We start from the raw sequence: 22,821 nt of genomic DNA, 5'->3' as shown, positions 1-22,821 counted from the left end.
TTTATTGTGGTAATGAAGAGGTGCAGTGATGATGTATACATGTGCACATTTTCATGACTTACATTGCAGGCTTTCTTCATTTTTTTAAGGTTTTATTAGGTCTGAAGCTTAAAAATTCAAAATTTTCTCCACAGGAAACTCAGTCTGACACCAGGGCATCATATTGTAATCAGCTGCCCCACTTCCCTGTCACCCAATGTAACACGATCACTAGCCACCAGCTCTGCCTTTGCACGCAATACACTGCTGGGTGGGGTAGGGGGAAGACATACCCACATTGCTTGCACAGCACAGAGGCAGCCATTCTCCATAAAGATATGAAGAGGAACGCTAACAAAAATGCAAGTTTCTATGTTCATATACATCAGCTGCATATGCTTGCTTCATGTACACTCTGTGTACATTGCTGGAATATGTTTTATAAAAATACCTCTGCAAAGGTAGAAATGGGCTTTAAGTCATCTCATCCCCCCCCCTTCCCCATACCCTTTATCTATTAATCTGGTCATACACTGCATAGATTTTTTAAATAACTTTCGCACAAAAGTACTTTTTTTTACATTTCTATTAGCTGATGATGTCAAATCAACAATGGATTTAGACTGTAGTGACGAAAAAGCTTGAAATTCCTTCGAGCTTTTTCGTCACTACAGTCTAAATCCATTCACAAGAGCTCTGAGAAATTCGTTTGAGAAATGCGTTTGAGAAATTCCATTCATTCCAAAATCGAACGAAAGTTTGACCAGCATTCATCAAGTGTCTGATGGCATTATTGGGTGGTAAAGATCTTTCGTACGAACGTTTGTTTGGAAATCTACTAGTGTATGGCCTGCTTTACACTCCCGTGTTCTCCAAACCTTTAAATGCATCATTACAACTCACCTCTTCACATCCAGGTCTGCTCCCGAAGCAGTGGCGTAACAATCACCATAGCGGCCGCCTGGGTCGCTATGGTATCTTGCTCGGACAGCCAGGCTGCTGGCTGTCACTGGCGGCTGTGAGGAGGAACCAGCAGCTTCGCAGGAGGTGGCTGGGCCCGTCATCGGCAGTGATCGAGGAGGCGGGGCCCGGCGATCGAGGGGCGGGGCCCAGTGACGGAGGAGTCGATCGTGGAGGAGAAGGATGCGGACAGAGGCTCAGGGCTGACAGGTAAGAGGGCTTGACCGCCCGCCTGAGACCCTGCAGAGCCTACCATAGAGAGTCTATGGTGGGCTCTGCAGGGTCACTCGGCATTTAGCCGAAAGTGCCATTTTCGGCCGGCGCCCCCCCCCTTCACTTTTCGCCCGGGGCCCGCGCCCCTGCTGCCCCCCCGGTTGTTACGCCACTGCTTGTATATAACATTCAAATTAGAGGACATTACAATGCTATGCAAACAATTACCAATAATAATAACAATCTTAATAATAACTTTCCTTTAACTTAAAGTAAATTGCAGTGTGATTTGCCATGATGTGATGCTGGATCATTACAGAGACCATGAATGGGCAGTGGCTTTTGAAAGGCCACCACCACCACTTATACTCACCTTCAGAGCTCTTGTGAAATACCAGGTGCTTCCCATATGGGTGAGTATGTGACCTCCTCCCCAAATGCAGTGCCTGGGCTTGAGCAGCCAGTCATAAGCCCAAACACTTTCATTTGAGATGGAGGATGAAGTCATCAGCCCTGTATAAGCTCCTACACCATCCAACAAATCTTTCCCGAAGTGTAACCGTGTCATTTCAGGGGTCGGAGAAAGGAACTATTGTGTGCGGCACGAGGACAGAGGCATCTAGCACTCCTGGAAGTATCCAGTACTGAAGAGTCTGACGGTGGCCTCGGCGCTTGAATGGACACATGGTAGGAAACACAAGCTACCAAAAAGGTAAGTATAACAGTCCTTTTATTGCGTTTCGGTTCTTTTAGACACCAGGGTTGCATGATATAGTATTGTTAATGCATTTACTACTGTACCTCTTTATTGTCAGCATTCTCCTGCAGTGCTTTCTGTAGTTCTTGACTGTCATGTAGCATGTCTTGCACAGGTTTAGCTGAGATCTCCTCCTGAAGTTTGGTCATATCATTCTCGTCTTTGTCTTCTGCAAGCTGCTGGATCAGCTCTTTAAAGGTCTCCACTATCTGTTCCTTTGAGTCCATCCTATAAAAGAAAACAATATACTGTGACTAACTTCAGTACAGAAGTATCTGGAAATTTTTTTATTCTGTATTTTTAGTGAGCACATGAGGAATTATCAGCATTTAGTTATTTTGAAGATGTTAAATGTGACTTTAACATGCTTGCTTAGGTATGTTTTTGTATTACAGGGAGCGCTGTATTTACAGCAATCACCCTGCCCCCCAGCTTAAAGCTAAAGTTTAGTTAAAAGCTTTTTTTGGTATACAACACCAATGTAATATTGTATCTGAAATAATTTGTATCCCATGTTCTGCTGGCTTCTGGTTAGTGTAATAATCCTCCCCTCAGTGATGCCGCATACTCTCCACAACAGTGATCTTCCAGCGCTTCAAGCCGTAGAGACCATTAGCTCCATTTGTCTTCTCCTTCCTGTCTCCTCCGCTGTTCACAAAGCTCTTTGTATTATTTTCCCAGAATGCAAAGTGTTCTGTGAATGGGCGAATGAATGACAAGTTCAATAATGTACCTCTAATGTGTATCCTATGTATGTATGATGTGTTCTGCTTCTAATTAGTGTAATAATACTCTCCTAAGTAATGCCAGATACTCCCCACAGCAGTGATCTTCCGGCACTGCGGGCATGAGAGATGCGACTGTGATTGTGAAGAGATTGCACCGTTCACCTTTCCTGTCCCCTCGCCCATTCACAAAACTCCTTGTAATTTTTCACCGAACTGCACGGTGTTCTGTGAACTGGGCGAAGGCTATCCTGTCATTCAAATATACTGTAGCTTCAAATTAAACAGAAAAGTTTTTAAAACCTAAATTAGAATAATAACACATCGAGATGTGAGTCTACATATAAAAGAATAGTGAATCTCTGATAAAATTGATAATTCACTATTTCAAAAAGGCCTGATTAAATATATGAATTAATGGAAAGCCCATGTGTGCTGCCCATTGTGACCTGATTGGAGGAATTCGCTAATTAATCATTCTCTGCTTTGTACTTATGCCACTGAGAATAAACCTGTACTTTGCGCATAGTTAGCTAAGTAACTGGCTCACTTTTTATAGTAGGGAGAGTATGAATCCTGAAATGACTGTATCAATGCTCCCCCACCCAATCCATGACCAGTGCCAATTAAATAGACCCAATACTTCTAGGTATTGAAAGGCACATGACCTGCCTCCAACAATGCAGCAATTAGTCCCCAGCTGGCCCTAGCACTGTCATATAAAGTTGGGGAAAAGCATGAATAGCCCTATATAAGAAAAAATGGTTTCTGGGAGCACTGGCAAGAGATTATGGATGGCAGACAAGAACAGGGAAGCCAAGTATAGGATGCTTATTCTGCCTGCTGTAATGTGGACATTTTACTTTGCTTGCTGCAGGTACACTTTAATGATTAAATGGACTGTCCCGTTGGTTTTATCACCCAAACTCTGTTATCAGAATATATTGAATAAACGTAAGGCCGCCATCAAACCTGCTTTCATCAGCCACTTCGGGTTCTGGTTCAGCATCTTCTAGTTTCTTTCCAATCTTTGGCCGTTTCAGCTGGCTACTCCTGGTGCGAGTAGAGACTGGAGTCTCACCAGGTTCTGGAAAATAGAATCATTAGGTTTATTGGCTTTTATTACTCAAATAACTTACACCAGGTTTGTTTGTTTGAACATTACACACTGCAGCAACAATTCAAACTGTTCATATTAGCAAACTGTAATAATTCCCAACAGTAGGTATTATCTTTATTAGTAAACAGAGATATTACCTAACAGCCGCACAATAGGTATACCAGTGCACTATACTCTGTCATAATAGTATATAAATAAACGTATTTACCCTCTTTGACTATAAAGCACATTAGCATACAGCTTTCCATGCTCATATGAAATAGTCTTACATTCATTAGCTAAACAAACATATTTTAATTTTACTTACAATTTCTTTTTTTCCACTTCCTGGTCCACTCTGGCACAAATTATGTAATCTTGCCCAAGCATTGCATCCTGGGAAGATTACATTAGCAGAGCATTGCTGGGAAATCCCATCTGAGATCTCAGAGAAAGGCATTTTCCTCCCCTGAGATGACATGCATGGTCACGTGTCCTAGTCACATGTGCCAGAGTTCCAGGAAGTAAAGGGAGATATATTAATCTGCCCTTAGTTAAAATGGCCACTGTGAGAAGAATAAGGAGGGAAATAAAACTAAGGTATGCAAAGAATACAAAGCCGGCAATTAGCTATAAGTATCTGTTTGTAGATTGTCATTGCTAAATATTTCTAAAGGTGCCTTTGTTGTTATTTTGAAGATATGGGTAAAGTTCCCCTTTAAAATTGAATGATTTACGATGTTATTTGTGCATAAGCAGTTCCCTGAAAAAGGTAACTTTTGTATGCAAGTCCTCTAGAACAGCAGTCGCCAACTGGTGGTCCGTGGACCACTGGTTGTCCGCGAGACAATTTTGGTGGTCCCCGGGCCACTCTGATGCCGTGCAGGCTGGGCCGTCATTGAAGCGGCACGGAAGCTCTGGTGAATTTAGTGGTCCATGAGGTCCGAAAGGTTGGTGACCGCTGCTCTAGGAAAAAAAATGAAAGATGACCATCCAAGATGACTACTTCCACACAGATAAACATTACAGAACAAAGCATGGCGAGTCAATACTAGGTAAATATCAGCTCCAGGGAGACCACAGGCAATAATGATGACTAGTCCTTTGCCCTCCACAGCGGGACATTTATCAATATTGTCATAATGATTGCGGTTACAATCTGTATGCAAGTTTCATAAATAAATACAATGGGGAACATTTATCAATTCTGTTGCATGTCACCCCAATAAGGACATCAATTTCAATACAAATTATTAAACTAAGAGTGAGATTGTAGTCCATCATGGGAGTGAGCTTGGAGCTTACAACACAGGAAATTAAAGTGACATGAGTTAAATCTTAAAAATGCATTCATGCACCACTCCTCTACTGCGGTAATGGGACTTTCGGTATCGGTTTTCTTCATCTGCGAGTACCGAAAAAATATATATCAGTATAAAACCTAAAACCGCTATTGGTGCATCCCTACTCAATACAAATTAGTAAACTAAGGGTGAGATTGTAGTCCATCATGGTAGTGAGCTTGGAGCGGTGGCTACTTTGCAACATACACAGGGACCATGGGGAACAAAAATAGCCACCCTCCAGAAGGAAGGACAGTGTCAGCACCAATTCAGAGATGATTTGAGAATCTACAGCCGAGTGATACACAAATAAGATACATTTTTGTTTATAGTTAGAGTACTTGAATGTATTTTTAAGATTTAATTCCTGAGATTAGTGTCACTTTAATTAAATCTAAATTAGGAAGAGATGGAAGTGATGTAGTCCTTAAAGGAGAACTATGAGTCGAGTGAAAATCACTCAGCCTCATAGTCCTAGCCGACCTGTGACAATGAAACTGTCACAGGTCGGCTCAATAGATCGGGAAGTGAGCGAACACATACCGTCGCTCGCTCACTTCTCAATCCTGTCCCTGCAGAGAGCCGTGATTGTCCCTCACGGCTCACTGTCCCTCACGTAGCTGGGTGGATCCAGACCGTAATGTCGGGATCCGTCCCGGCTTCGGCGTCTGAGTATACCACAAGCTGTAGCTCGCGGTATACTGAGCTTAGGGTAACGGGAGGACGCTAGTTTGTGTCCTCCCGTTGCCCTTAGGAGAACTATGGGGAAAAGCCCTGACCCCATAGTTCTCCTTTAAATGTCTCATACATCACCATAAGCCTCACTGGCTCTACTGAACCCTCTGTGGAATGAACCACAGAAAATACACAGAAGGATACAAAGTCAAAGCTTAATGGAAGCCAACAGGCCCTGCTGTGTGATGCATAAATAAAACACATTTTTGTTAATAGTTAAGGTATTTGAATGCATTTTTGAGATTTAACTCCTGCGTTTAGTGTCATTTAGGTCATAAATTCCTTTCCCAGCTGCTCTAAAGTAGCTCTGCGACAAAATAAAACCTGACCCTGACCACATCTAAATTATGTGTTTACAGTATTTAGAAAATAAGTAAGTGAAAATCAGTCTCATCTTTAATAATAAATCTGTCTTAAATCTTTGCAAACGGGCGCACTTGGCTGCCCAGAAATACAGACACACACAGGGTTATATCTATGCAACAGGCTCTGTTGTCAGGGTTATTCACAAAAGGGTGAAGAGTTTGGAGAAGGCAGGAGAAGTGAACAATTTAGGACAATAAAACTGAACTGGAAAGTGATCTGAATTGGAGAATTTTTCCAAATCAGCTATGTTGTCCTAGATTGTTCACTTCTCCGGCCTTCTCCAAACTCTTCAACCTTTTGTGAATAACCCTGACAACAGAGCCTGTTGCATAGACTTCTAAAGGACTGGCAGCCAGATTTGTGGTTAATTAGGTCGCTAATTTGCTTGATAAATGTCCACAATAAGCATATCAGCACTAGTTAAAAAATTTTCTGCATATTACAATAAATCAACTTGCAAAAGAGGTGACTGAAGTTGCGGCAGAAAAGACAAAATGGGCAATAGTTATTTGACCACACAATCATGTAGAGCTAAATCTGTCGCTTTGGTCGTAAAACAGACAGAAAGATTTATGCTAACATTTTAGCACACAAATTAAACCACAAATGACACACAACTGTTTAAGAGCTTGTTCACACTAATTGAGAGATAAAACGCCATGCTTTACCGCACGGTTAGTGTTCACTGGGTGCATTGTTACGATGCAAGGCAAGGTAACAATCTTACTTGGAGTGTACAATGTGTACACTACATTCAGGCAGCGTTTTACATTGCACTGCGGTGCCATAACCTCTGGTGGCATCCAGTGTGCCATATATCTGAATTTTACTGCAGCCCACCGCACCACACATCACACCCTCATTGTGGTGTGAACAGGGCACATAAAAAAACAGTGATTTCTATGTGCTCTAGCATTGATTGGCATTAGTCAGGTACAGAAGAACAACAATCACCACTGTATATGTGAACGGGACCTTAATAACTGTCTCCCACAGTGTCTACATGCGTCATTGAGCATCCCTGGCAGCAGTGTAAACAATGACACTTCACTTACTCTTATGGGCAATGGAATCATTGTCTTTCTCATCCTCTGCTTCTGCCTGAAAGAGAAACATTTAAGGATATTATGCTTCAACCAGCAAAGACTATTATATTTATAAAGAATGTGCAAGAATCAGCAGCAGGATATTATCATGTGTGGCTTTGATTTGATTTTGCCATTGTAGAGGAACCACCCACTTTGAGGAATAAAAGCACAATAGGATTTATTTATTATCACAGCGTCAAGCGGAATGCTGTAACACCCAGCTCCTCAATCAGAGGTACATGTACCCCAGGGGGTGCTTCCCTTTGTTAAATAAATTCATAACAGCAGTTTAAAGTACTGGGAAATAACAAATCATAATAAAAAGTGACCTAAGAAAGTGAATTTAGTTATGTAAAAACATGAGGGATTCTACAGAGATCCTAATATGTTAACCTGTTCACAGACATGAGGAGACAACTGGCCAATGTGGCCACAGCAGGAAGACCTGTATATAATATACCACCAGCTCCACGTCGGTCCATACCTAGTTACCCCAGCAGCAGGCCCGGCGCTACCGCAAGGCAAGTCAATCGGCCGCCTGAGGGCGCTGAAGGGGTGAGGGCGGAAAAAACAGGGCATTTTAACAAGTACTTGTACTTGTCAAAATGCCCCGATGCTTGCGCTATGTTTTTTTCCACACTTACCTTCGGTGCGGGAGAGCAGCGGAGAGTCAGCGCTGGTCCGGTGGGAGGAGCTGCAGGTGGGGTGCTAATTTAGCTGGCCGGCGACTGCCAGAGGATCCCGACACGTGCGGCACCTCTGGCAGTCGCCGGCCAGCTAAGTTAGGGCCCCACCTGGAGCTCCTCCCACCGGACCAGCGCTGACTCGCCGCTGCTCTCCAGCACAGCGCGCCGCTGACTACAACCTCACCAGCGAGGCACCTTCATCGAGCAGTAACTGAGGGCAAGGGGGGTCCCTATTAAGAACTAATGATTATTAGCAGGTGATAATTGTACATCTATTGTCAGCAGTGTTTACACTATATGTACTACATATAGAGTATAAACTGCCGACAATAGATGTACAATTATCCTCTGCTAATATGAATGGATTAAATGATCCATAGTACATAATATGTACATAACATGTAGTTGTACTACGGATCATTTAACCCATTCATGTTAGCAGAGGATGTTAGCAGAGGATAATTGTAAATCTATTGTCTGCAGTGTATACTCTATATGTAGTAGATATATACAGTACACATTCCCAATACACTGCCGGCAATAGATTCACAATTATCCCCTGCTAATATTAATGGGTTAAATGATCCATAGTACTATAGATCATTTAACCCATTCATGTTAGCCGAGGATAATTGTAAATCTATTGTTGCAGTGTACTCTATATGTAGTACGTAGTACATGTACGTTACACACGTCCACTACACTGCAGATTCCTCAGTCACCCTTCATATCAGAGTCCTACCATCCCAAGATTTGCACCCTTAGGATGCCAGAAGTCACTCCAGGGCGCAACAACACACTGGTTGAGAAAGGCTGCTCTAGATAGACAGGAAAGTGGAACTGGTAGAGGTATAAGGCACAGGTTTATGTACACTAGTCATGACATTGATTGATTTCTCCTGTCCTACTGGATTCTGAGCTGTGTGAGTGGTAAGGATGGAGCTAGGAAAAGTGGCTTCTCAATACATTTACAGCTAGACAGATGACAGAATTTAAATAAAAAATGAAAGTGTTATAATCCCACAGTCTTACCTGTGTTTGCTCAGTATCTTCTATTTGGCCAGTTTCTGTTAGTTCAGGATCTGAATGTTGGGTATGCAGAGCCTGGGAGTCTGCAGGAGGCTCTGGCGAGGACTTTTCTGTGCACTGAGAAATCAGCTCTTCTTTGTCAGTTTCTGTTTCTGGGGGAAAAATGTGTTACCAGACATAAAACTTAGATTCCTTACTGAATACCTGCAGTCATCATAGAAGGGTGTTAGCAGTGACTGCTAGTCACCTGGCTATTGTTGGATTAATGCTTTCTGAATAACTGACCCAAAACAAGCAGGCAGCAAGGTAAATTGGAATTCCCGATCTATATGCTTGTTTCAAGTCCATCTTTCTGAAGCATTGAAGCCAGAACAATATTATTCAGACAGGAAACTAGAACTTTTAAAAGGTGCCAATATATAGCCTGAATAATTATCAGGCTATGAAATTTAGGAATAATTTGCCTATGTATTGGTAGCAATTGATTGCCCTGTTCACTGTTTTGGCCATGGTAGTGGTGGTAGTGGTTGGTAGGGGGAGCATGCCACATACTCAAGTAAAGAAGTGTGTCTGCTGATGTTCTAGGAACAGCTAGTGTGGCATGTAAGAAGATGGTGTCCATGTGACAAGGAAACATCTGTTTGGGATCAACAGCCTTTAAGCTAAGTGATTTATACAATATGCTATAGATTGAGAGGCTTTTCCACCTTGTATTTGACCTTCAACTGTCAATTTTTTACTGCCCTGTTTGTTGGATAGCTAAAAGTACTTAGGAATATAAAGTAAGAGCCTTGGGGCAGGACAGCCTAAACTCTATGGAATCTACAGGATATTTAAATGTTATCGGGACTGGTATGTACACCTGGTTTAAGTTACGGAGATGAACAATAGGATAAGAGTTAGATACAATGCCTAATTACGCTAGTCTTTTTATTACATATACACAAGAGACTGAAATACAGCATGCAAGACCCGGAGGTAACTAAACTGTGCATCTATAGAAAAAAAGAGCCTACTAAAGACACATTTTTCTTCTCTCCCAGTTCCATACTACTTTGCTAACATGTTGTGTATTCCCTACATTTTAAATGGTCTATAGTATTCATGAGACAGATTATGCATTTAGAAAGCTGGTAATGACCTGCTGTCCAGCTTCCTGATTGGTTGGGAAGCTAACTGTCACGATACCGTGCACGGGTGTCCCCACACCACGTGCAGGTATCTATACAAGAGAACCAATACGTGACCACAAATGCTTACAAACTATAATTTATTAGCTGCACCAAAACACCACAACCATAAACACCCCCACCACCACCACCCGCAAGTAACATGTAAAAATAAAGGTAACAATTACACCCCGGAGACAACAGGGCAACCCCTGGGGAGCAGAACAACAAGGAGGGAGCCACTGATCAAGAGACCTCAGGGGTAAGGGTCAGGAGTAAGGTCCAAGTCAGGGTACAAGTCAGGAATAGGAACAGGATACAGGCAACAGGATACAGGCTATGGCAGCAATACTGAAGCACAGGCCTCACTGCAGCGGAGAGGTTAAATACCCTCCCAGATCAGCACCAGGTATTGCCTAATTGCTGGGAGACACCTGCAGGTGAGCACTGGAACTGCAGGATCAGGTTCCAGCTCCACAGTGCCACCTAGAGGCGCTCTGGTCCCCGACACTGGCCAATCAGGAAACTAGGCGGTGAGTCATTACCCACCCCCGGCTTCCTGATTAGCCAGAAAGCTGGCCCCATGCTTCCTCGTCACCTGGTGACGAGGGAGCATGGAGGCGGCTTCTCGATTAGTCATTACACGCCACCCGGCTTCCCGGCTAATGGGACTTCCGAGATCAGTATTTGGTATCGATGAGTACTGGAAAAAAAAATATTGGTACTCGACACTGAAAAGCCGGTATCGGTGCATCCCTAGTAAACATGACCAAATAATAGTGCAGGAGCCCAATGCTGATTGTTGACAGTACACTTATCTGTCTTCAATGCCACTAAGTGGACATCTTCTTTCTTTTTTTGAGTTTCTGATATTGCCGACAGTGTAAAACACACAGAACACTAACTTATATGATATCAAAGAAAATTCTACTCGACTTGTATGGAACTTACCCGATAATCCTGGAGCTTCTCTATTGAGTATACTGGAAATAAGGGTTCTTTGGAACCAGTGACCCACACCTTCCACTTCCCACAGCAGCTCCTGGTCTCCAGGGTATTTATGTAAATATTGCTTGCAGGCTAAAAAACAAAGAATAAATAGGCCACGATTGTAACACAGCGAACACCACGTCTATTCAGGATAGCAGGGAATAGCAGTAGGACATGAAAGGAGTAATTATCCTATGAAATCATACACCAAAACCTTCCTTCCCTTTAAAGCTGGTTTATTCTGCTTATATTTTGCCTTTTCTCGTTCCTCTTTTTCCCCTCATCAACATTCTAATGAAATGTTTAAATAAAAGCTTTCCATTTTCATGACTAACCTTATTGTAGACCCAGTGACATCATCACAGGGTCTATATGCTTCTCTATGCAATGCAGGCCGAGCATGGCTGGTGGGAGGAGCCAGCAGGAGTGCTGTACATAGCTTCCTCGAAACATCACAGCAGTCTCTGCCTCAGTACACCTCTCAAGAACCCTCAGCCCTGTTGCAAGCAGTGACCTGGCTCTTGAGAGGAGTTATGCAAATATCAGAAAGCCTTAATGGGCAGGTGTTAGTTTGGAGAAGGGGTGTTCCTAGGCAGGCTGTGCGTGCATTCAGACCACCCTATATAACACCCACATGTGGTGGTGAGTCTTCATGTCTTCATTGAGAAAACTGAAATCCAATGAATGAAAGGGGTGGGGCCAGGTGCAGCAAGACTGAGCAGGAAAGAGCTAGATGATGCTGGACATGCTTCAGCCTGGAAATCAAGCTCTATCTAACTTGCTACAGCTTCTAATGCACACTGTGAGTAGCACAGTATGCAATCCTCCCAGTACAGGAGAGGAGCCGGTACAGATGTGCAAGTCTGGAATTCAGCTTTAAGTTATGGACAGAGTTTAGGTTTTAACTACCAGACATTTTTGCACATTTTCGAGGAACTGTGATGGTGAGATTTCTGCTCCTGGGTCTGCACACCCGTGTGGCCATTATGAAGGGGTCCCTCACTCTCACTATTACAACGGGGGTCTATTCACAAAGCTAGCCAAAGGATCAGCCGAAGCTTCGGCTAATCCTTCGGCTAGCTTCAGTTGCGGGAGCCCTTCGGTTCAGTCAAACCGACGGGCTGCTGTATGGGCTTTTCGCATGGGTTATTCGCAATAGCCCGTCCAGCTGCCGAAGGAGGCAGAACGGCTCAGCCGAAGCGAAGGCATATGCTTCGGCTTGCTACGCTTCGCAAATGACAGCTGGGTGGAGCCAGCCGTGATCTCATGGCTGGCTCCGCCCAGTTGTAATGACAGATCAGCGTCCCCAAATGACCTCACGGCTGGGTCCACCCAGTTGTTATTCATTGGCCGGCACCTGCTAGAAGACTCTAGCAGGCGCCAGCCAATAGGAAACAGTTGGGCGGAGCTAGCTGGCACTGCTAGCTCTGCCCCATTGTTCGTTTTTTTGACTATTTTTTTCTTTTAAAAAAATCTTTATTTCTTTTTTAGATTTAACATTTATTTTCAACTTTTTTTTTTTTACTCTTTTCATTGAATTGCTATTCTGCAGGAGTGCATATTGACAATGCAGGCTGTTGCTTAGCCTGTGGTCTACAAGGACCCCCCAATCCTTTTTCATCACAGATTCACCCTGAGGAACCCCTCTTCTAAAATAATATGTTACATGTATATTGTTAGTACCATGAGCATAACTTTATATTTTTCATTATTGAACCTCATCTGCCATGTACAGTAGTTGCCCACTCCCTTACTTTATCCAGGTCTCCCTGTCCTGTGTCAGGTTTATTACCCTGCAGACTTTTGTAGGTTAAATATTTTACTATCTGTAATGTGATGTTTGGGTTTTGAATTGGAAGGTATGCACTGCAGCAACTTTTAACATGCATCATTTGTTGTGTCTGCTGCCCTTCTCATTGCAAGTCCTGAAATTCTACGTTTTAACAAGTGTTCTTTCTCTACACAAGCAAAAAGGAATGCATCTCAAATGTAGGTCATATTTCCCTGAAAAGTGGCATTTTGCTTGCTTCTGTGTCTGTTGCCCGTAGACAATTACCCTAAAGTAGGGTACACACAGTATGGCTTTTGGCCCGTTCTTGATGAAGCGGCCACAATTTGCTCAGTGGATGCAGCTGTCAGCACTCTTCTGCCCGGCATCTCTTGATCAGCTGATCGAACACTGTTAGAATGCAGTGCAAACAGCTATTTGTCCATCAATGCTCATAAGTGTTGATGGAGGAATCTGTTCCATTTTTTTTCATTCAGACCATAGGTTGAACCAAAATAATTGACACGTGTATACCCAACTTTAGGGAGGTATTGGGAAGAATGCTACTGCACCCTGATGGTAGAGCAAAGGGGCCATGGCACAAGGACAAGAACAGATGTAAAGTCCTGTTAAACAGCAACAGCTTACCTGTTTAAAGGTCATCCTGCTCACAGCAGGTGCAAGGCATATATCTATTATATACTTAATGGTGTGGATAGGAAGGGGGCACTCGTGTAAGGCCTAGTTCACACCAGAAACTGCATTACAACTGCATGTGTCTGTGCAGTTGCACTGCGATGCATTTTGATGCGTTTGAAATGCGTTTTGATGCGTTTGAAATGCGTTTTTAACTGCACTAAAAAAATGCTAATTAGACATGTAGGTCACTTCCTTTTGCTGTCAGAGCATTTCCTATGTTTGTTTTGTTCGCTATCATTGAAAGCATTAGGGTTCATGCACACAGACACCATACACCATAAAAAACAGGTGTATTTCTGCACTAGGGAATCATGGGTGGTGAGTACAGCCACCTGCACAAATCAATGGCCTAAATCCGAGCGTACACATGCGTACAGGTACGGCTGTATGCCCCTGGATGCAGACTGTCTGTGATAATCCCCACCCATCCTAATAGGAAAAAAGCTTGTTGCTGTATGTCTATGATTGGGATATCCCTGCATAATGCAGCAGCAGGAAGAGACAAACCCTCCACTGAGACAAGGTTAAAAATATGCAGCACTGAGACCTCTGCTGACACTGGGCACAATGACTGTTTCCATGGAAACTCAAGTCATTCCCATCTCTCACAGTACATGGTTATGCTTTAGGCTAGTGAAAAGTTAACAATTGTATGAATCATTGAACAATCTATAAGACAAGTAAAGCTGCTTTAGTGACTTAAAATAGAAGGAAGACCAGACACAAACTTCTTGTATATAAAAAGATGAATACCTACAAAAAATCAATTTGCACAAAGTGAGGTTGAGGACTAAAATGCCATTTGAGACATTCTGTTCTTTGTCTTGCAGTTAACAGCCTTATTTAAAGGATCACTTTCATGGAAAATTGTGTATTTTGATTATTGTATATGGCAAATACACACACACATACAAATCAACGCCACACATGTGTCTGATTTAAATTGGGGAGAGAATATCGCTATCGGCTGTCCATTATACTCCGCTAGGTTATACATACCTCAGCCCTCATTTTATGGCCCGTCCATAAAGTGCAGGCTGCAGTGTGGAGCCTTCGGTGCCCCATGCAGGGCTCTCCTCATGGCTTAGTTTCTGCTTGCATTAATTTCTATTGCACATTGCTGGCTTCATAGTAGCAAACCCAGCAGAGGGTAAAACACATTTCTAAAGAAAGCTGCTGTGCAATAGTTTTTTCCTTTCAATTTTTCTTTTAAAGATTGAGCTTTAAAATGGGCCCCATAATCAAAATATTGAAACAAGATCTTTGTACTGTTAAATCCATCTCTTGGAGTTCATTAGGGAACACAGGATCAGTAGTTTTTCTGATATGAATTGGTTATACTGCCACCTACAGGATGGTTTGGACACTGGCAAACAAAAAAATGTGTTTGCCAGGCAGTTATATAACCCCTTCCACTCTTAAGGTGCCCATACATCTTACGATTATCATACGATAATCGTATGCGATCGCGTTTTCGTCCGATAATCGCAAGGTTCGTGGGCAGTGTACAACTGCAAATATTGTACAATCGTACGACTTTTGACTTTCAAGCAGGTTTAAAAACTTCGGTCGATCGTACGATTTTCGCAAGGTTAGTGGCGTTTCCGTACGTCAAAAATCGTACGATCTACACTGCTCATGGGCAAACGAAAATACGTGCGGTCGATTACCGCAATTCGTCAAGGTGCTTTTCTTTAATTACGGCTAATTGAACCTTGCGATAATCGGGGCAGGATGGGGCCGCCGTAACACAATCGTACGGCGGTTCGATCATCGGACGAAAAGTTTCGTCCGATAATCGTAAGGTGTATGGGCACCTTTTAGCAGGATTCGATTTGTAGAAAAGCAGGACTCAGGAGCAGTGGTGTATTTTGGTTTTGTGCTGCCCTAGGCAAGACTAAACCCGAGAACCCCCCCCCATCCCTAATCTAAATTAGTCCCACCTCTTCCTGTTTAAGACATTTTGCATAACCTGTCAGTCACAGAATACAGTGCGCACGGGTTGAGCTATCAACGTAGCGTGATGCTCGAGTTCTACCTTTGCAATAGACACCTTCACCATTCCTGGCTTGATGGGCTTCCTAGTTCTGCAGCTACAATAACCATTCCCTCCTGCCCTGCCATGCTGTGCTAGTCTCTAGTTCTGCAGCTGCAACACCGATCTTCTGCCTTAATATTCTGGGCTGTTTAATTCTGCAGTCACCAACCTTCTGCCTTGGCTGCTGGGCTCTTTAACTTGCCCTGCTCTAGAGACATAACCCTGGATGGAGCTTATCGGCAGCACTTCCCCGGACTCACCACCTCAGAGGTGCAGATGAGCACGATGACCATCTGGATCTCTGCCCTGGGGTCCTGCGGAAGCTCCTCCGCTACCTAAAGTCAGAGGTTTGGGTCTCGGGAGGTCCGGCGCATGAACTGCCAGTGCATCCGGATGAAAGTCACACACACCAATATATTGCACAGCATGTTGACCAGGAAGAGGAAGGAGCTGCACCCGGCAAATATGTAGGAGTAGGCGGCATAGGTGGACACGTTGGTCGCCCAGTCAAAGAAGCACCAGGTCCAGGGGTACCAGCAGTAATTTATGAATAATTTATAATATAATTTTTTTTTACTCTTACCTAACTGGTTTGGGGGCAGCATTTTTGGCGCCCTCCTGGAAAGTGCAGCCCTAGGAAAAATGCCTAGTTTGCCTTGCAGTAGATACACCCCTGCTCAGGAGTAGATAATGAGCACAAAGGGATGGGGCCTGTATCCCTTAATGAACTCCAACAAATGAATTTCAACGCAAGTACAAAAAAACTATTTTTTTAAGGGACACACGATCAGTAGTTATTCAAATGGGATGTCAAAAAGCAGTCCAACTGAGGAGCGGGCAACAAAGCAAACAAAATGCCAACAGGCCCACATAACAAAAAAGAATGAAACTGGAGGCAGCCTGAAGCTCAAATAGTTGTCTGAAGGACCTTATGCCCAAAGCTGGCATCAGATGAGGCCTGAATATCCACCTGATAAAACAGTTGCCTGATGCATAAAAGCCCAAAAGACACTCATGTAATTGTGTGCACCTTGACAAAAAAAGGTGGAGCCTTATTCTTAAGACCATAAGATTCAACAATGATTTGTCTGAGCCACTGAGAAATGGTGGAACAAGAAGTTGGCTTCCCTTTATGAGGACCAACAGGAATGACAAAAAGAGAGTCAGTGGCTGAGAGGTAAACCCATACAGCACAAACCACATCCAGGCAGTTTAGGAATTGTTTCTTCCAATGTACTGCAGCCAGAGAGAAAGATGAAAGAACAATGTCCTGGCTGAGGTGAAAGGCACTAATCTACCTCCCTTACCGCAGCAATCCTTCTGGTTCCTCCCTGATCATTGATGTACACCACAGCCGTGGCATTGTCGGACTTGATCCTGATTAGATGACCCTTCAGCTGAGGTGCCCAGCATTGCAGGGACAACCAAATCGCTCATAGTTCCAGAAAAATATTAAGGAGACAGGCTTCCTCTGTCAGGCTGGAATCTATTGTGATGATCTTCCAAGACGGGAGGAAGGATTTTCCCAACTCTGGATTCCTGGGCCACCAAGCCTGAGATAATCTGGTCTTGAGTGTTAGACAAATAGGTTTTTCTAGAGATTATACTTTGTCCCAGGAAGACAGCATGTTGTGTTCTAGGTTTCTCGAGTGGTACTGAGCAAATAGGACTGCCTTGAAGGAGGTTACCATCAGGCCCAGAACTCTCATGTAGAAGCGCAGAGTTGGATTTGGATGTCTCCTGGATTCAATTCTTTAAATCTTGGGGAGGAAAAACCCTGGCTAGAACTAGACCCAGATACTCCAAGAGATGTGTCGTTTCCAGTGCTGATTTCTGAGCTTTCAGAAACATCCAAATATTTAGGGTCTGGACTGTGCACGTCACATTGTCTGTCAGTGTGTAAGCTAATGGCTTCAATCAGAGGTCGCCTAAGTATTGTTATGATAATGGACCTTTAACAAGGTACAGCAAAGTGCAATAAGTATTTGGAAAGTACACTAACATACAGTAACCAATAGGATGCTGTTTACACCTCCTATTTAGACTCGCCTTTCACTGGCCAGCGGCTTCAAAGGACAAACGTCTTGTTTGGGTCAGTTGCTGGGTTGCTCTTGCATTCAGTTTCTATGCGCATGAAAACGCATGGAGATATCCTTGATGCTAACTTATCTCAGAGATCCGACCTGGAGATCCTGCCAGTAACAGTACTTCCTGCTCCAGGCTGACAATGTTAAGCTGCTTCCCCACAAATAGCAGCAGCACTGTCAGAATGCCATCTGCACTTCTCAAGCAGAAAATTGTCTGCTTGATGTAAAACATATTGAAAAACAGATTTAGGGTTTACATACACTTTAACACCCTCTATCACATCTAGGTGATAAATGACATCTGCATAATGTATGGGTCAATTTTGTTATGAATTCATAACATTAGTAAGAGCAAAAGTATTCAGATATACATTATTTATATAGAACTAGGAAGACCCTAGCAGAAGGTTACCTGCATGCATTGTCGGTGACAGAGGATACCTCAGGCCAAGTGTTTCTTCTGTGAAGGAGTCCACATAATCTTCCAGCATTTGCAAAGCAAAATTTTCACCTCGAAATCTCTTCCTAACAAACATGGTGTCCAGAACTGGAAGCGTGTAGCTCTGGGTAAGATACATGGGACATATACTTCCTGAAGGAAAAAACGGAAACATTACTACTTGATAGAGCTTCTGGTACAAAATGCTACCAGTAAGCCAAGTGATTACATCTCATTTTTCCTACTGTAAAGCAGAATAAATGAACACATACTGTATAAAATACAGCAATGAAAGTGTAACAACTACTCACCTATGATGGGGTGGCGCTGGGAACTTAGGTGTACAGATCACAGATCTAAAACATCTTATGCCACATTAAAAGCATTCGGTTGACTTTTTATGTCATTGTTTACAATGCAGGAAATTAAAGTGACACAAGTTAAATCTTAAAAATGCATTCAAGTACCACTGCTCTATTACAGTGATGGACTACAATCTCACTACAAAGGAGTAAACTAAACATGAGATTGTTGTCCATCACAGGAGTGAGCTTGGAGCAGTGGCTACATTACAACACACACAGGGACCATGGGGAACAAAAGTAGTCACCCTCCAGAAGGAAGGACAGTGTCAGCACCAATTCAGAGATGATTTGAGGATCTACAGCCGAGTGATACACAAATAAGATACATTTTTGTTAATAGTTAAAGTGACATTAAACCCTCAGATTTTTTAACATAAAACAATAGTGTAATGTGTGCCTTGCTGTAATCCATGGTAGTTTCCCTTCTCTTTGCTGCTCTTCCTTTTAAACCCTCATGTCTTCTCATGCTTGGGAAGAACTTCCCTTTGCAGCTCAGGGCCTCTTCCTGTAGTGCTGGCTCAGGTTTCAAGCCTATAGAAACGTATACACAGACACCGTGTATCCATTCCTGAGACAAGGCAGTCTGCTGCAAAACAGAAGTTCTGCCCAGCATGAGAACAGATACAGATTTAAAAGGAAGAGCAGCAAAGAGAAGGGAAACTACCATGGATTACAGTAAGGCGCACATTACAGTATTGTTTTATGTTAAACAATCTGAGGGTTTAATGTCACTTTAAGGTACTTGACTACATTTTTTAAATTTCTCTCCTGAAACTCCTGTTTAGTGTCACTTTAATTAAATCTAAATTATGAAGAGATGGAAGTGATGTATTTTTTTAAATATCTCATACTTCACCATAAACCTTACTGGCTCTACTGAATCCTCTATAGATATAACCACAGAAAAAACACAGAAAGATACAAAGTAGAAGCGTAATGGAAGCCAACCGGTCCTGCTCCAGTTCTCCAGTGTTTAACATTATTAGTATACCATACATATTGATAGATTTGATGTGGTGTGACTCCTATTCACTGTTAGCTTTATGGAGTTTTTCAGTTTTTGTTTACTATTGTTTTTTCACAGATTTTAAACCTTAAGTAATTTTCATTGCTAATTTTCCAAACAGTTTTCTCAAAATTGTAAATGGCAAAAATTTCGTTTTGCATGCCATCTCTATTTTTTTACAATGGGATAGAACCATGTTTTTTTTAGAGTTTTCTCATTGTTCAAAGACTGTTCAACACTTTTGGGTACCAGTATTTACTAAATCCTTTTTTGAAGTTACAGTACAGTTTGGGGGCACCCAGCATTAGGAGGACAAAAGCCAAGGGGCCCTGAAAGTGAACCGAATAGCACTTTAACGGGGCACACTAGGGACACAGAGAACAGTGTTAAAGAAAATCTGCCAAAGGCACACAAAAAAAACCCCACAAAGTGCCACAGCCACAGTAGAGTGCCATAGGGGCTGTGGTCATTGAGCCATAGATACCTGTTGCTCCATGGCGGGGGAAAAGTACACTGGAATATATATTGTACAGCTTCAACTGCCTATGTGCATGGCCCTGTATTTTCTGCTGCTGGGCACCGCCATCATGGCCGTTATTTCAAGAGTCCCATCTACTTCAAAATTGTCCACTCTGTGAAGCTGGATATCAGTGGAATTGAGGGTCTCTGCACTGTCAATAACACTCTCACAAGACTTTGCTTACAGGTGTAGAAATAAACTGGTGATGTAAAAGTTGAGGGGAAAGTAGGTGGGAACTACAGGGCTCCAGCTTTCTCGGAATGGTCAGATTTCTGTGAGATAAGTGCCACGAATAACTCAACATACACTGAACACATTTCTAGTGCAGAGAGGCCTAGTATAAGTGGCCATTATGATGACTATAGAAATGTGTTTAGCACATGTTGTGAATAGAGGTGACAGTCTCTGTTTCAGGAAAAAAAAGGTATGGACAAGCAGCTTGTGCTGATCATTTTGTAATGTATCATATTGCTTTTGTATTTTTACACTTGTGACGGGTTTACTTTAAAACAGAACTCCAGGAAGATATAAAAAACAAAAATGCAGCAACAATTTTTAAGGGCCTGTTTACACATACTGTGTAACCGCGTTGGATCAACACAGGTCACTGCAAGGACCTGCAGCATGTCCCATTAACATCACAACAAGGGTGTGATGGGCAGTGCGGTGCCATTTTTGTTTGCAGTGCAAAGGATGCCACTGCAGGTCGCCACATGGCAGCACAGTGCATGCAATGTAGAGTGGAGACCTGAATAGAGTGCACACATTGTACACGCCACATTTAAAAAAAAATTTAAACAGTGACAGCTCCAACAGTGTGCGATACAACCCGCACTCTACCAGAGCTGTCACAATGCACTAGCCTGTCCGCTAATATGATCGTTTTAGCAAACAGGCTAGTGTGAATGGGCCCTCAATGTATTTTTTTAAATGTAAGCAGCGTAAGAACCGAAATTTGATTTGCTAGCAGCTTCTTACAATCCCTTAGACTGGGAGAGAAAGAAGCAGGACAAGCCAATCAGCTGTCCTGCAGTGCTTATGCACTAACAAGGGGCATGCAAAAAGCAGGAAAGAGCAAAAGTGACAAAAGGATGAGCTCATCTGTCTGCCGCTTCTCCTTTGGCTGTCCAGTCCTAGGGTGAGGACAGGGACAAGATCTAGTTGAATTACTTATCTGCAGTAGAGAAAGTTCAGGACCTCGGTCCTGCTAGACAGAGCTATGCTCTGTGGCGCAGCTGTGTAAATCTCAGACCTGGAAACTGGATGGACAAAAGGTAAAACAGCACCTTAAAGTCGCCCATACACTCTTCGATTTCCGTTCGGAAATCTTTCACAAATGGTCTTTCGAACGATAACCGAGCCGTTGATGGGACACCAACGATTTTGTTTTTACTGTAATCCCGCTCCGATTTTCTCAAAGAGTGAGGATGGAAATAGTTTTTTGGAATCGTACGAAAATCGATGGATTAGTGGCGTTTCTGTACGAATAAAATCGCAGCAAGAACACTGCACATGTGCAAATGAAAATCTGCTCTGTCGATCGACAAAATTCGGTGAGTTGGTACTGCTTAGGAACGATTATTGAAATCGACATTGGTCTGTGCTGTATGGGCTATTTGAGTTAGAATCGAACAAGGGTTCTTGGCAGCAATGAAAATTTCCTGATCAAAAATCTATTGGTGAATGGCCAGCTTTAAGCTCACCACATTCAGTATGTAACAATCTGACTGTACTATCTCTCAACCATGTAGTGCAAGGGCCTGATTGGATACAAATTAATTGGACCGTTAAGTAGGACTGTACAGTTAGATTGTAATGTGTATGGAAAGCTTTCTAACCCGCCCTCGCACCTTCCCCCAACTTTTCCCTTGAGATTGATAACACAATATCCAACCCTCCCCCCATGCAAATGTGCTAGGTGTCATCCTTGACTCGGACCTCACCTTTCTTCCCCACATCCAATCACTATCCAAATCCTGCCGCCTTCACCTTTGCAACATCTCCAAAATACACCCCTTCCTCACCAAAGAAACCGCTAAATTACTCATCCACTCACTTGTTATCTCTCGTCTTAACTATTGCAACTCCGTTCTCATTGGCCTACCACTACACAGGCTCCTCCCCCCTTCAGTCTATCATGAATGCAGCTGCCAGACTCACCTAACCAACCTTTCACCGTCTGCAACCCCCCTCTGCCGATCCCGCCACTGGCTTCCAATTGTCCAAAGGATACAATTCTAAATATTAACAACGACTTACAAAGCCTTCCACAACTCTGCCCCCCGCGAAATCTCCAACCTTGTCTAAAAGTATCACCCTAACTGTCCCCTCCGCTCTTCCAAAGACCTCCTGCTTTCCAGCTCCCTTGTCAACTCCTCCTATGCTCGCCTCCAGGACTTCTCTAGAGTTTCTCCCATCCTGTGGAACTCTTTACCCCATCCTGTCTGACTATCTCCCACTCTGACTGCCTTTAGACGATCACTAAAGACTTATCTCTTCAGGGAAGCCTATCCCACCTCACCCTAACCACTCAACCATCTTGTTCTCAAGCAATTCATCCCCACACAACTACCTCCTCATGTATCACTTGCCCCTCCCTTTTAGATTGTAAGCCCTCAGGGGCAGGGCCCTCATTACCATCCTGTCTTGAATTGTATTGTAGCTGCAATGTCTTCCTTATATTGTAAAGCGCTGCGCAAACTCTTGGTGTTATATAAATCCTGTATAATAATAATAATAATAATAATAATAATATAATAA

The 22,821-nt window shown here is 43.0% G+C and overlaps 1 protein-coding gene across 1 annotated transcript in view; it reads right to left on the bottom strand.

Moving 5' to 3' along the window:
- Positions 1 to 22,821, bottom strand: part of FAM169A (family with sequence similarity 169 member A) — a 56,693-nt gene that overhangs the window by 5,381 nt on the left and 28,491 nt on the right. Inside the window, 7 exon segments of the mRNA XM_018567835.1 lie at positions 1,131 to 1,163; positions 1,958 to 2,137; positions 3,607 to 3,721; positions 7,233 to 7,278; positions 8,984 to 9,132; positions 11,101 to 11,229; positions 18,144 to 18,323. Coding sequence (XP_018423337.1) covers positions 1,131 to 1,163; positions 1,958 to 2,137; positions 3,607 to 3,721; positions 7,233 to 7,278; positions 8,984 to 9,132; positions 11,101 to 11,229; positions 18,144 to 18,323 — 832 coding nt within the window.

Source organism: Nanorana parkeri, unplaced genomic scaffold, assembly GCF_000935625.1.
Source record: "Nanorana parkeri isolate BGI_ZX_2015 unplaced genomic scaffold, ASM93562v1 scaffold1101, whole genome shotgun sequence".
Lineage (NCBI taxonomy): Eukaryota > Metazoa > Chordata > Amphibia > Anura > Dicroglossidae > Nanorana > Nanorana parkeri.
This window is presented reverse-complemented; position numbering and strand designations above follow the sequence as displayed.